The sequence below is a fragment of the Elephas maximus genome, chromosome X, assembly GCF_024166365.1.
Source record: "Elephas maximus indicus isolate mEleMax1 chromosome X, mEleMax1 primary haplotype, whole genome shotgun sequence".
Taxonomy (NCBI): domain Eukaryota; kingdom Metazoa; phylum Chordata; class Mammalia; order Proboscidea; family Elephantidae; genus Elephas; species Elephas maximus.
In genome coordinates, this window is record NC_064846.1 from 19762195 (window position 1) to 19776660 (window position 14466).

General features: G+C 40.8%; 1 protein-coding gene across 7 annotated transcripts in view; it reads left to right on the forward strand.

The window, feature by feature from the left end:
• The window catches only part of LOC126069484 (MAP7 domain-containing protein 3-like), a 49860-nt gene that overhangs the window by 20102 nt on the left and 15292 nt on the right, over positions 1-14466 (forward strand). For 6 of the 7 annotated variants that reach the window (XR_007515928.1, XM_049872920.1, XM_049872919.1 and 3 more), the window contains 6 exons: positions 1991-2089; positions 2189-2266; positions 3310-3473; positions 6747-6852; positions 7450-7554; positions 7909-8010. Coding sequence is in view for 6 of the 7 variants with exons in the window: in XM_049872918.1 (XP_049728875.1) it covers positions 1991-2089; positions 2189-2266; positions 3310-3473; positions 6747-6852; positions 7450-7554; positions 7909-8010 (654 nt within the window). In the remaining variant the exon portion in view is untranslated. The remainder of the gene's footprint in view (positions 1-1990; positions 2090-2188; positions 2267-3309; positions 3474-6746; positions 6853-7449; positions 7555-7908; positions 8011-14466) is intronic. The other variant, XM_049872921.1, reaches the window with a different exon arrangement.

Sequence of the window (14466 nt, forward strand, 5' to 3'; positions counted from 1 at the left end):
CTGAGAAGAGTTTCATCTTCTAATTTTTACTGAAATCATGGATTATTTGAGCTGTTAGGTCTCTGGGATAAAAAAAAAAAGGGCTTTTTTCTCTTTTGAAATGAGGTTTGCTGTGGTAGCAATTATGATGTCACATTGAAGGTTACACTGTAAAATGGCTCCAAGATCATTTTGGCAACTGACGTCTCAGAGTGGCAACTGACATCTCAGAGTCCATCCACTATAGAAATACAAAGACAGCCCCTCCATTCTCTTCACTGCCCCTCTTCATTCTTCTCGAAGAAACCAGAATTGTATGCATTACGCCACGGATGTATTTCCTGTGATTTTATATAGGAGTAGAATAGAGTTTTTGGTATTATTCTCCATCCCATCCCTATTGCCAGCCAGTCAATTCCGACTCATTGTGACCCTGTAGGACAGAGTAGAACTGCTCCTTAGGGTTTCCAAGGCCATAAATCTTTATAGAAGCAGACTCCCACATCTTTGTCCCACAGAGCAGCTGGTGGGTTCCAACTGACGACCTTTTGGTTAGCAGCCAAGCACGTTAACCGCTGCTCCACTAGGGCTTCTGTGTTTGTTCTCCATACTCTTCCTGAAAGTGCCCGTTATTTGGGGGCATTTGAGACACAGCCATACAGGGAACTAAAAGGTTCAGCGAACCTCCTATAATAAGTCTTACATGTATCACCCTATAATTTCAATTTTTATCACTTTCCCTCAGATTGTACTCCCCTGGTCTTATAGTTGGAGCCCTGGTGGCATAGTGGTTAAGAGTTCGGCTACTAACCAAAAAGTTGGTAGTTCAAATCCACCAGCCGCTCCTTGGAAACCCTATGGGATAGTTCTACTCTGTCCTTTAGGGTCATTATGAGTCGAAATCGACTCGATGGCAACGGGTTTGGTTTTTTGGTACTCTTCTAATTAACTCTAATGAAGTTTATTTACCACTTCTATGCCTGTTTACACAAGCAATATTAGCACGCCATACAATTTATATTTGTTTGTTTGACATTTTTCTACCTGGAATGATATCATCTCATAGGATATTCCTTCCAGATGGGCAGTTCTCCACCTTCTCTGTGCACCAGAGTAGAGCTTTTCAAAACTGGAGATGCCTGGGCCCCACCTCCAGAGATTGGGGGTGGAGAAGAGGCATTGCTAGTTTTTTTTTTTTAAGTGAGTTAGGTGACAGTAGTATGCAACCAGGGTTGAAAGCCCCTGGTCTAGGTGATTGATTAATAAGTGTACTTCTTAATATCGGGCCTCAATCTCTGAGGATCTCACTGATGACACTTTTACATCCGGGTCCCAATCCATAAATTCTTAACCTTTTATTTTCTAAATTCCCAATTTATGCTGCAACAGATTTTTTTCCAATTTCTTGCTGGCTCTGTTTTTCTCATATGTAGTATTATGTCTGAGGCATTTTTGAAAGCAAATGATCATTTGCCCCAACTCATCTACAAAAGCATGCTGCTACCACCACTAACATACCCGGACATATCCACGGTATTATCTTTGTTCCTGACCCAGACTGATCAGCCTTGACCTCACCTAACAGAGGAGTCTGTAACTTTCACTGATTTGATAGGATCAGTGATAACCTTCAGTGATCCTGTTCTTTATCATCGAAGCCAGATGACCGTGGGTCACCGACTCCTGTACTAGCTCTTTGTGTTTTTGAGGGCTTCAAACCTGTTCACTCTGGTTCACGCCCCTGCTGAGAATTTGCATTTCCACCCCAGGTAGACTGGATCAGAATCTACAGTTTAACAAGATCCCCAGGTGATTCTTATGTACAATAAATGTTGAGAACCGCCACTCTACTAGAGGTCCTCAGAACTGGTCCCTAACCAGCAGTATTAGCTTCCACTGGGAACTTGTTAGAAATGCAAATTCTCAGCATGAGTTCGAACCAGAATCAACCAGTTCGAAGCCCTGGTATTTTTAATATCTAATCCCTTTCCTTTCTCACCCTGTATTTTAGCTGCCATAGCTCAAGAAATAGCTGAAGAGAAACGGATGAAAAAGTCATTTGGATTTGTTCCACCTCTACCTTCCAGTGAAAGATCTGCGTTTAAGCCTGGTATGATTTCTATAATGCTTTGATAGATGTCAGAGTGTTATATCTTTAAAATTGGATATCCTATTAATGTCTAACTGTATTCTTTTTTTTTCCTGATAGAACGATCTGTGCTTGACAATGATACGAGGCAAAGGCTAGTGAAAGAACGCAGAGAAGGACGTGAGAGGTTACAACATGGTATATTTGAGACTTTTTAAATCAAAATGAATGAATTTTATGTTAAGGTTATGTATTTCCAAAGTAGTTTTACTTTACCTAATCATTTTACATGATAGATTACAATTTTTATATGACATATGATGTTCCATTAAATACTTAGAGTAAATCAGGTAAAATAGGCCCATGAAGAATATTTGACTAACGTAATTTTTGAAAAAGTCCTTTCTGTTACCTTTAATTTTCTGAAAACTAAAGTTTCAAAATTTCTTCGCCATTTAGAGAAACAAGGAGAATGGAGTTTCAGTAAAAAGTATTCCAAAAACTGCAAAGGAAGCTGCTCACACCCTTAACCTGTAGATATGGTGTCTTTTTACGGATTGCTATGCTTCTAAGGTGCCACTTTGTATAAGTTAGGCTCTCAAGGAAGACCCATTCTACAGCTTGAAAGAATGCTTTTCCAACTGTCTTTCTTTTTAGTCTTCTAAATCCACTGACAAAATGAGTGCTCAGCTTCATCCACATGGAATAGAAATTACCTCAGCTTTGGTGGAGCAGCTATTTCTTCCTGTAGCAGATACTCTGCAGGCTTTGGTGAGGGAAAAAAAATTGAATACAGAACAACTTTCCCTATTCTATCGTGTGGTATGTGACTAAGTCCATTAACAGAAAACCAGCATGGTTTTTATAAATGAGGCCTTTGAAAGAAGTTTCCTAGTAGAAGGACAAATTCTTATTTTAATGCCGAGCATGGTAGTCTGGTGGGGTTTGACTTGAGCTCAAACCAGCAGACATCTCACATGAAAGAAAATACTGTTTCTTAATTTGGAATTTTAATTTGGACAGGATGAGAGTCATCAAAGCCAATCTAACTCTCCGAAGTTAAGTGCACACCCAGTAAAAATGGTCTTTAATGCTCATCTCTGTTATTAGTTGTTAGCACAAGTTATGTTAAAAAGAAAATGAGATATATTAACTTTTTCCTTCTATATGTATTATATGGAAAAATTACTTAAGTACTCTCTTGGCTTTTATACCTTGAAAATGTATCTGGAATATTTCAGTCGACAAGGAAAGGCACATAGCTGAAAAAGACATCGACTCCAGGATCCTTTATGAGAAACACATTCAAGAACAACAGCGCAAACTCGCAGCACAGAGAGAAAAAGCTGGACAGCGGTGGGAATCTGCACAACTCAGAAGAAGACTAAAATTTGAAGAAGAAAGGGTACATACTTTTATAGCCTGTTACTCAGATGATATGCTGTGTTTCCTGGGTCTAGTGTAAGATATTTTTTTCTTAGCCCATCTCTGCCTTTACTGGTCCAACCTGTGAAAACAGAACCCCTCCATTCTTCCTCTCAACGTAGAGGCTCTTGCTCCTGTCCTGATAAGATCCCAGGAGTTTAGATGACTGCAACGGGTTTGGTTTGGCTATCCTAGGCCCTGTCCCACTTCAGGACGCAACACGTGCAGTACCTGTGGCCTGCATTTCGCTTGACTACTAAAAAGAGTTCAGCATTGTCCCGCTGCCTAGTGAATAAGGGCTAGACCCCACCTTCGGGCCCTCCCCAATATGCTCCCATCTAACCGTTCCAGCTCCTCCGTGCCTCACCCCCAGGCAAAAGGACCCCTAGTGGTGCAGTGGTTAAATGCTTGGCTGCTAACCGAAAGGTTGGTGGTTCAAACCCACCCAGCAGCTCTGCAGGAGAAGGAGCTGGCGATCTGCTCCTGTTATGAGTCAAAATCAACTCGACAGCACCTGACAACAACCCCAGGCAAAAGAGAACACCTCTGCACCCTTCCGTATCCCCCCCGCCCAGCTCACACGTGTGTGTTCGCGCTCTCCCTCTCACTGTCCCTTGTGCTCTTCGCTTTCCCTTCCCTGACCCCTGGGCCCTCTGGGCCTGTGTTGCAGCCAGCATTCTCTCTCCTGCCCTCTCCCTCTCATTCTGTTGTGTTGTGGCACTGCTGCTGTCTTTTCCTTTCTATACTCTTTCTTGGTGTCCTTGGCACTCTGTTAGTATGGGTCAGTGGCTTTGTCATGTCCCCTCTTTTTCCCTCTGTCCCCCTTCAGTCGGTTTGTCTTTTGTTCTTTATACTGGACATCTGGCTACCTGTCTCATTCTGTATAATTCGCTCTCTTTGTCACTACTTTACTCTGAGTCTGCTCCACTCTTTCTTCTGAATCTGGCATGTTCGCTCTGAGGCAGTTCTCTTTCTTGTCGGCATGCTCTCTTTTCCTTTATTCCAGTGACTTTTAGCTGTCCCTAATAAGTCTTCGTCAGCCTGTCTCTGGTTCTCTGTCTGACTCTGGTATTCATGTGTTAACCGCTAATTATCATAAGGTAATTGTCTCTGCATTATTGTCAGGTACTATGGAGTCGGTTCCGACTCATAGCGACCCTGAGCACAACAGAAAGAAACACTGCCCGGTCCTGCACCATCCTCACAGTCGTTGTTATGCTTGAGCCCATTGTTGCAGCCACTGAGTCAATCCACCTCATTGAGGGTCTTCCTCTTTTGCACTGACCCTGTACTTTGTCAAGCATGATGTTCTTCTCTAGGGACTGATCCCTCCTGACAGCATGTCCAAAGTATGTAAGACACAGTCTCGCCATCCTTGCCTCTAAGGAGCATTCTGGTTGTACTTCTTCTAAGACAGATTCGTTTGTTCTTTTGGCAGTCCATGGCCTATTCCATATTCTTTGCCAACACCACAATTCAAAGGTGTCGACTCTTCTTCGGTCTTCCTTATTCATTGTCCACCTTTCACATGCATATGATGCGATTGAAAATACCATGGCTTGGGTCAGGCACACCTTAGTCTTCAGGGTGACATCTTTGCTCTTCAGCACTTTAAAGAGGCCCTTTGTAGCAGATTTACCCAATGCAATGCGTCTTTTGATTTCTTCACTGCTGCTTCCATGGGCGTTGACTGTGGACCCAAGTAAAATGAAATCCTTGACAACTTCGATGTTCTCTCTGTTTATCGTGATGGTGCTCATTGATCCAGTTGTGAGGATTTTTGTTTTCTTTATGTTGAGGCATAATCCATACTGAAGGCTGTAGTCTTTGATCTTCATTGGTAAGTCCTTCAAGTCCTCTCACTGTAGAGCAGCGACAAACCAAACTCAGTGTTGCTGAGAAAGGGCGAGTGCAGGCAGGATAGAGCCATGGGAGCCTGTGAGGCAAGAAGGAACCTGAAAGAGCACAGAGGAACAGTGACTTTAGAAGCAGTGGGAGAGAATTGTTAGGAATCAGAAAAGTTTGAATAATACAAGCTTAATCTCTTCTTCAAATATTATTTCTAAGTGATTTAGAACAGTTGATTTACTGTTAGAAAATATCATTGGAAAATGCTGCCATTCGGTCAATATTAAGAATTGCAGTTTTTCCTGGTATGTTTAGCTTTGCCCTCAGAGAAACAGTGGGGACTTGGTATGGATGATATTGCTATGAAACAGTTGTTGTCAGGGAAGAATAGAAAACCTTCTGGCCCTGAAGTTGATTTGCTTAGCTGAGTATAGCACATCATATGGTATACCACAGGGATAGGAAAAGAAAACTGTAACCCATTTCTGGAAATGTGGTGTTTACATTTGTATAGTTGTTGTCCAGACCAGTTTAAATTGAAGTTGAGGTCAAGAGAAACACATAGGTTATCTTTTCTGAAACTTTATTTTTGTCAGTTAGCCCCAGAATTGAAGATGTTCCAAATATGGATATCATAGATGGCTGACATAGATTTCATTTTGCTTATGTGTATGTTTAGTTGATTTTTTTCCTGGCCTATTCTACAAATAATTTTTTTTAATCGTACTTTAGATGAAAGTTAACAGGACAAACTAGCTTCTCATTAAACAGTTAGTACACATATTGTTTTATGACATTGGTTAACAACCCCACAACATGTCAACACTTCCTTCTCAACCTTGGGTTCCCTATTACCAGCTTTCCTGTCCCCTCCTGCCTTCTAGTCCTTGGCTGAAGTGTGAACCTAATCTTTGACTGAAGGGTGAACCTCAGGAGTGACTTCGTGACTGAGCTAAAAGAGCATCCGGGGCCATGCTCTCAGGGTTTCTCTAGCATATACGTACCACACCAGGTGATAAAATAAATGATTGAGGAATCAAGGAGAGGGGAAAATTAAAGTAGGAAAATAATAAAGTGTAGGGTGTGATAAGCAAACACAAATGTGTACCACTCAGTTTTTGTACAGTTGGCTAGAAATAGGCTACCAAATGTCCTGATGTTATAAGCAAAGAGGGAAGTATGATCAGTTCCTGGATGCAGGGCCCATAAGATTAAAAACTGGCTGTTCTGGAGAAGTACTGCTTATTAAGTGATACCTGAAACATGCCTCAAATTATTTATAAACTTTTGCCTGATACAAAAACAGAAAAGTTTGTGGTGGGGTTGTTTTATAAACCACAGATCAGAATCGTATTAAGCAATATAATGAATATGTAAAAAATTTGTTGGCATTTATTTTGAACAGGACAAATTCAGAGGTATACTTCTCCAGACCTTGATACGAACCAACCGTATTGATCTAAAAAGATTGTCATGGGAATTCCCTGCCACAAAGTCAAGGAGAAGATCTGGTAATTAATATAATGGTTATGCTTGAAGTCCATTAATGTTCGTATTTAAATATTGGCTATCAGTATGTTTTTTTTTTTTATCAGTATGAGGTTGCATTTACCGTATGGTTTTAAACTTTGTATGCTAAAGGAAGATGCTCATATGTAGTCTTTGGAGTCCAGAGTAAACTTATATTTAAAAAATTTTATCATGTGAGATTGCATAAGACACAGATGAAATTAATTTTAATAATCTATTTTACTGAACCAGCATATCCCAAATATTACCGTTTAAATGTATAATCAGCATAAAAATTATTAATGCTTCAGCTTTACATAGCTTGGCCAAGAAGTGTTTTAAGCATAAACTAAGTCTGCCTTGCTTACTATTGATCCACTATAATCTTTCCTGTATGTGGACATAATTCTACACAATTTCTTTAAAAAAAAAAGTTGAACGTATGTAATTTGGAAGGAATGACTGACAGTAAACATTGTGTACCTCATTAATACATGTCTGTCCTCCAGAGAACTACACCATGAAAACTCATTTTGTTTCAGCTCATGAAACTTTCTTCTTTAAATATGATTACACTAAATTTTATATCTTCTTCTCAGTCAATAGACATCCTATTTCTCCTGAAAAACCTGAACAAGAAAATGCTCGCTTCGACAAATATAGGTTTACATCATCTGCAGGTTTTCCAAATCCTTTTAGTAACGGTAAGTAGTTATTTCGTGTATTCTACTAAGTTACCATCGAATGAAAACAATTCCTTATATGTATTTATACACTACCACTTCTTCTTTAGACTGCAGAACATTTAGATTTATTTCAGAAGAGCACCACACGATTCTCCAGTCGACAGAGAGAGGGATGGCATGACTATTTTATATTTTCACTTTCTAGTGTGAAGTTTGGGGATGTAGAATCTCTGCATAATATCTGAAATTAAGTAAATTCTTATAAGCAAGGGTGAGAAGATAAAGGTTTGAAGAAAGGAGTGGTTCACTCCTGAAATAATATATTTAATTCTTTTGTGAAAAATATAATGTTCCTTTGTGCTTCATCTCTAGTACCAGACGAAAGAAGCAGAATCTCCTCTTTAGCTACAAAAGATATGAAGCCGCACGCATGTCCTGAACCGGAAAAACCACCAAGGGAAGAAAAACCACATGGTTAGTCATTTCTAAGAAACATCTAAAGTAGTGCTTTAAAAGAGGTCAATGTATGTCAAGACTGACATGCTTGTGAAGTCAGGCCTAAAATTGGCAGCCAAAACACTCTTTTTTTTCTCTCTAAAAAAAAGTACCTTCCGTGCCATGCTTATTTGGCTGAGGCCAGATGAGTCTGTCTCTAAATGAAATATATAAATCCTACCATCATCTGAGCAAGGAGTCTCTACTGAAGCTGAGGAAATAAACCATAGGAAGTCGCAATAGATAAGAGAAATTTGTGCTGGAGGATTTGATTCACTTCCGACATTTCTTGTTTCTCTGTCAGCAGTTTGCGTTTAGAGGTCCTGAATTACTGGCCACATTTGGAACCCTGTTGCTTCACAGCATTCCTCACATATTCTTTGTGCACGTTTTCACGGCTGATGGTTGTGCCCAAGATGTCATAATTATTACTAAAAAAAAAAAAAAATTATTACTAAAGGACTTCTTTATTTAGAGTCGTTTCCCTTTTAACATTTCCCTTTCTGACAGGCTTGTTGCTTTTGTGTTTTACCCGACCATCCACTGACAGAAAACTCTCTACTAAGTTTACTCTGATCAAATCCTGTTGGTGCAGGTCAAATGCCACTGTCACAGGAATCTTTATGAACATCAAGATTTAATGGGGCAAAATTTTTATGACAAAAGCCACTCTTAACAAAAGAACTCAGTCAATCCCTTAGAGCTTTAGGCAATGGCTTTGACCCCTGTGGTTGTCAGTGACATATATCTGTAGGAATTCATGTGAAATCATACAGAACTTTAGAAATTCAAAATAATTATTAACATTCTTATGTCGTATACAACTTTTTCTTTATATGTGGGTTCTTCCATAGAGACTCCATACAGTGGGGTATGGTTCTGCTAAATAGATTACTGAGATGCCTTCATTGGGGTTATTGTGGTGTGGTGTGGTGTGGCCTTTTCCCCCTTATTGCAGGAAAAAATCACTTACATAAAGGATAGGGCAGTCCAGTCAGATGGCAGTGTCCGGTCCCGTTGTGTTAAGCGTTGCTCTCACCGCCTCTACTTTGAGGCTGGGGAAGTTATCACTTGCAGCAGTTCATGTTGCTGTCTTGGCTTTGTGTGTATTTGTGAGACCCCACATTGAATCCACTATGATTTGTTCTCATTTAGTGCGTTACTTGTATGGCAGCCCTCAGGAGAATGCTTTTGTCAGTCGTCTGCTTGTCCCAACAGAAGTGCCATTGTTGTCGTTGTTGTTAGGTGCCGTCCAGTTGGTTCCAACTCATAGCGAGCCTATGCACAACAGAACGAAACACTGCCTAGTCCCGAGCCATCCTTACAATTGTTGTTATGCTTGAGCTCATCATTGCAGCCACTATGTCAATCCACCTCGTTGAGGGTCATCCTCTTTTCTGCTGACCCTATACTCTGCCAAGCATGATGTCCTTCTCCAGGGACTGATCCCTCCTGACAACATGTCCAAAGTATGTAAGACGCAGTCTCTCCATCCTTGCTTCTAAGGAGCATTCTGGTTGTACTTCTTCTAAGACAGATTAGTTCATTCTTTTGGCAGTCTGTGTTCTAGTCAATATTCTTCACCAACACCACAATTCCAAGGTGTCAAGTCTTCCGTCTTCCTTGTTCATTGTCCAGCTTTCACATGCATATGACGCGATGGCTTGGGTCAGGGGCACCTTAGTCTTCAAGGTGACATCTTTGCTTTTCAACACTTTAAAGAGGTCCTTTGCAGCAGATTTACCCAATGCAATGCATCTTTTGATTTCTTGACTGCTGCTTTCGTGGATGTTGATAGTGGATCCAAGTAAAACAAAATCCTTGACAACTTCAATCTTTTGTCCATTTATCATGATGTTGCTCACTGGTCCAGTTGTGAGGATTTTGTTTTCTTTACATTAAGGTGCAATCCATACTGAAGGCTGTGGTCTTTGATCTTCGTTAGTAAGTGCTTCAAGTCCTCTTCACTTTCAGCAAGCAAGGTTGTGTCATCTGCATAACACAGGTTGTTAATGAGTGTTCCTCCAATCCTGATGTCCCGTTCTTCTTCATATAGTCCACCTTCTCGTAGTACCTGCTCAGCATGCAGACTGAACAGGTATAGTGAAAGAATACAACCGTGACGCACACCTTTCCTGACTTTAAACCAATCAATATCCCCTTGTTCTGTCCGAACAACTGCCTCTTGATCTATGTAAAAGTTTCTCATGAGCACAATTAAGTGTTCTAGAATTCCCATTCTTCGCAATGTCATCCATAATTTGTTATGATCCACCCAGTCAAATGCCTTTGCATAGTCAATAAAACACAGGTAAACATCCTCTGGTATTCTCTGCTTTTAGCCAGGATCCATCTGACATCAGCAATGATATCCCTGGTTCCATGTCCTCTTCTGAAACCAGCCTGAATTTCTGGCAGTTCCCTGTCAATATACTGCTGCAGCCGTTTTTGAATGATCTTCAGCAAAATTTTGCTTGCGTGTGATATTAGTCATATTGTTCTATAATTTCCACATTTGGTTGGATCACCTGTCTTGGGTATAGGCATAAATATGGATGTCTTCCAGTCAGTTGGCCAGGAAGCTGTCTTCCACATTTCTTGGCATAGACGAGTGAGCACCTCCAGCGCTGCATCTGTTTGTTGAAACATCTCAATTGATATTCCATCAATTCCTGGAGCCTTGTTTTTTGCCAATGCCTTCAGAGCAGCTTGGAATTCTTCCTTCGGTACCATCGGTTCCTGATCATAGGCCACCTCTTGAAATGGTTGAACATCGACTAATTCTTTTTGGTATAATGACTCTGTGTATTCCTTCCATCTTCTTTTGATGCTTCCTGCGTCGTTTAATATTTTCACCATAGAATCCTTCACTATTGCAACTCGAGGCTTGAATTTTTTCTTCAGTTCTTTCAGCTTGAGAAATGCCGAGCATATTCTTCCCTTTTGGTTTTCCATCTCCAGCTCTTTGCACATGTCATTATAATACTTTACTTTGTCTTCTCGAGCTGCCCTTTGGAATCTTCCGTTCAGTTCTTTTACTTCACCAATTCTTCCTTTTGCTTTAGCTGCTCGACGTTCGAAAGCAAATTTCAGAGTCTCCTCTGACATCCGTCTTGGTCTTTTCTTTCTTTCCTGTCTTTTCAATGACCTCTTGCTTTCTTCGTGTACCATGTCCTTGATGTCATTCCACAACTTGTCTGGTCTTCTGTCACTAGTATTCAATGTGTCAAATCTATTCTTCAGATGGTCTCTAAATTCAGGTGGGATATTCTCAAGGTCACATTTTGGCTCTCGTGGACTTGCTTTGATTTTCTTCAGTTTCAGCTTGAAGTTGCATATGAGCAATTGATGGTCTGTTCCACAGTCAGCCCCTGGCCTTGTTCTGACTGATGATATTGAGCTTTTCCACCGTCTCTTTTCACAGATGTATTCAATTTGAGTTCTGTGTGTTCCATCTGGCGAGGTCCATGTGTATAGTTGCCGTTTATGTTGGTGAAAGAAGGTATTTGCAATGCAGAAGTCGTTGGTCTTGCAAAATTCTATCATTCAATCTCCGGCATTGTTTCTATCACTAAGGCCATATTTTCCAACTACTGATCCTTGCTGTTTGTTTCCAACTTTCACGTTCTAATCGCCAGTAATTATGAATGCATCTTGATTGCATGTTTGATCAATTTCAGACTGCAGCAGCTGATAAAAATCTTCTATTTCTTCATCTTTGGCCCCAGTGGTTGGTGCATAAATTTGAATAATAGTAGTATTAACTGGTCTTCCTTGTAGGCGTATGGATAGTATCACTGACAGCGTTGTACTTCGGAATAGATATTGAAACGTTCTTTTTGATGATGAAAGCAACACCATTCCTCTTCGAGTTGTCATTCCCAGAATAATACTTCCGGATAGATCTTTTTTTTTTAAGTAATTTTTATTGTGCTTTAAGTGAAAGTTTACAAATCAAGCCAGTCTCTCACAAAAACCCATATACACCTTGCTACACACTCCCAATTACTCTCCCCCTAATGAGACAGCCTGCACTCTCCCTTTGCTCACTCTTTTCGTGTCCTTTTTGCCAGCTTCTAACCCCCTCCACCCTCTCATCTCCCCTCCAGGCAGGAGATGCCAACATAGTCTCAAGTGTCCACCTGATCCAAGAAGCTCCCTCCTCACCAGCATCCCTCTCCAACCCATTGTCCAGTCCAATCCATGTCTGAAGAGTTGGCTTTGGGAAAGGTTCCTGTCCTGGGCCAACAGAAGGTCTGGGGGCCATGACCACGGGGGTCCTTCCAGTCTCAGTCAGACCATTAAGTCTGGTCTTATGAGAATTTGGGGTCTGTATCCCACTACTCTCCTGCTCCCTCAGGGGTTCTCTGTTGTGTTCCCTGTCAGGGCAGTCATTGGTTGTAGCCAGGCACCATCTAGTTCCTCTCCTCTCAGGATAATGTAGTCGCTGGTCCATGTGGCCCTTTCTGTCTCTTGGGTTCTAAATCACCTTGTGTCCTTGGTGTTCTTCATTCTACAGGATAGATCTTGAAATGTTCTTTTTGACGGTGAATGCAACACCATTCCTCTTCAAGGTGTCATTCCCAGCACAGTAGACTATATGATTGTCCGATTCAAAATGGCCAATACCAGTTCATTTCAGCTCACTGATGCCTAGGATATCGATGTTTAGGCGTTCCATTTCATTTTTGATGATTTCCATTTTTCCTAGATTCATACTTCGTACATTCCAGGTTCTGATTATTAATGGATGTTTGCAGCTGTTTTTTCTCATTTTGAGTTGTGCCACATCAGCAAATGAAGGTCCCAAAACCTCTACTCCATCCACTTCATTAAGGTCGACTCTACTTTGAGGAGGCAGCTCTTCCCCAGTCATCTCTTGAGTGCCTTCTAACCTGGGGAGCTCATCATCCAGCACTATATCAGACAGCGTTCTGCTGCTTTTCATAAGGTTTTCACTGGCTAATGCTTTTCAGAAGTACAGTCCCGGGTCCTTCTTCCTAGTCTGTCTTAGCCTGGAAGCTCAGCTGAAACCTGTCCTCCATGGGTGACCCTGCTGGTATCTGAATACCGGTGGCATACCTTCCAGCATCACAGCAACACACAAGCCCCCACAGTATGACAAATGGACAGACACATGGGCGAGAAGTGCCGTTAGCTTGAAGCAAAACTGTTGCTTCTTTTTATCCACCCCTGGAAAAGATCTTTCAGGTAATAGCCATTTGGGAGAAAGCTTAGGTGTTAGTCTTTGCACTGAAAAATAGGCTGCACCACTTAATTTGTTGCATTTAGGCAGACAAATCATTTAAATCAATAGTTACCAAATCCGTGATTTTCCTTAATGCTTTATGTTACATATTTCTTTTTTGACTTCTAGCATGATAGTTACTTGGTTATAGGTCATCTGTAGGATGAGAAAGCTAACTTTGGTGGTGGTTTCAAAGCTCTGTGGGTTTCTTGACGTGCACTTAAGTGATGTCACTGCCTTGTAAAAAATACTGGATTTAAAAAGGATGGAAAAACTTAATATCAAAGGAGAATGTTTCCAACTCCACCCTCTTTTTTTCTGTTTCCTAAATTGTTGAAGAATAGCAATGAGCTCCTTTTCCACTTTTAATTAGGGAAATAGATTGTTGAAGTAAAAGGAAACAAATCTTCAGGATTATGTGGACTTTCTGATTTACAGGTTACTTATTTTTTTTTTTATAGTGGGAAACATGCCTGTGGGACCCAAAAAAAAAAAAAACCCAACCCCGTTGTTGTCGAGTCAATTCTGACTCATAGCAACCCTATAGGACAGAGTAGAACTGCCCCATAGGGTTTCAAGGAGTCGTTGGTGGATTCCAACTGCCAACCTTTTGGTTAGCAGACAAACTCTTAACCACTGTGCCACCAGGGTTTTTACCTGCGGGTAGCAAGACCAAGAAAACTGACTGTGTTCCATAAGGTTTTCAATGGCTGATTTCTTGGAAGTAGGTCACTAGGCCTTTCTTTCGAAGTGCCCTCTGGTTAGACTCAAACCTCCAACCTTTCTGTTAGTGGCCAAGCTTGTGAAATGTTTGCCCCAGCAGGGATTGCCAAAAGAAGCCATTAATAATGGAAAACTTGAATGCATTGTTCTTTCATTTTTTTTTCCTCTTTCTCATCCAGTCCACTTTTTCCTTTCTAGAATATATCCCACCTCCTTTGCTTTTTTCTGTCAATATTCTTTACGATTACTAAATGAATCAAAAATGGTACCACAGACTTTCTTGTAGTGCAGCCTTGCTTCCTTAAGTTCTAATTCCTGCCTTTGTTTCTGCCCTGTTGTATTTATGACAGATTATTTTCTGCCAGTCTGCCCCAGTCTACTGTAGGATATTTCTAATTACCTTCATTTTAATTTATCACACCCCCATCAAAAACTCACTATTTTGTCTTCAATTTGTATCAAAA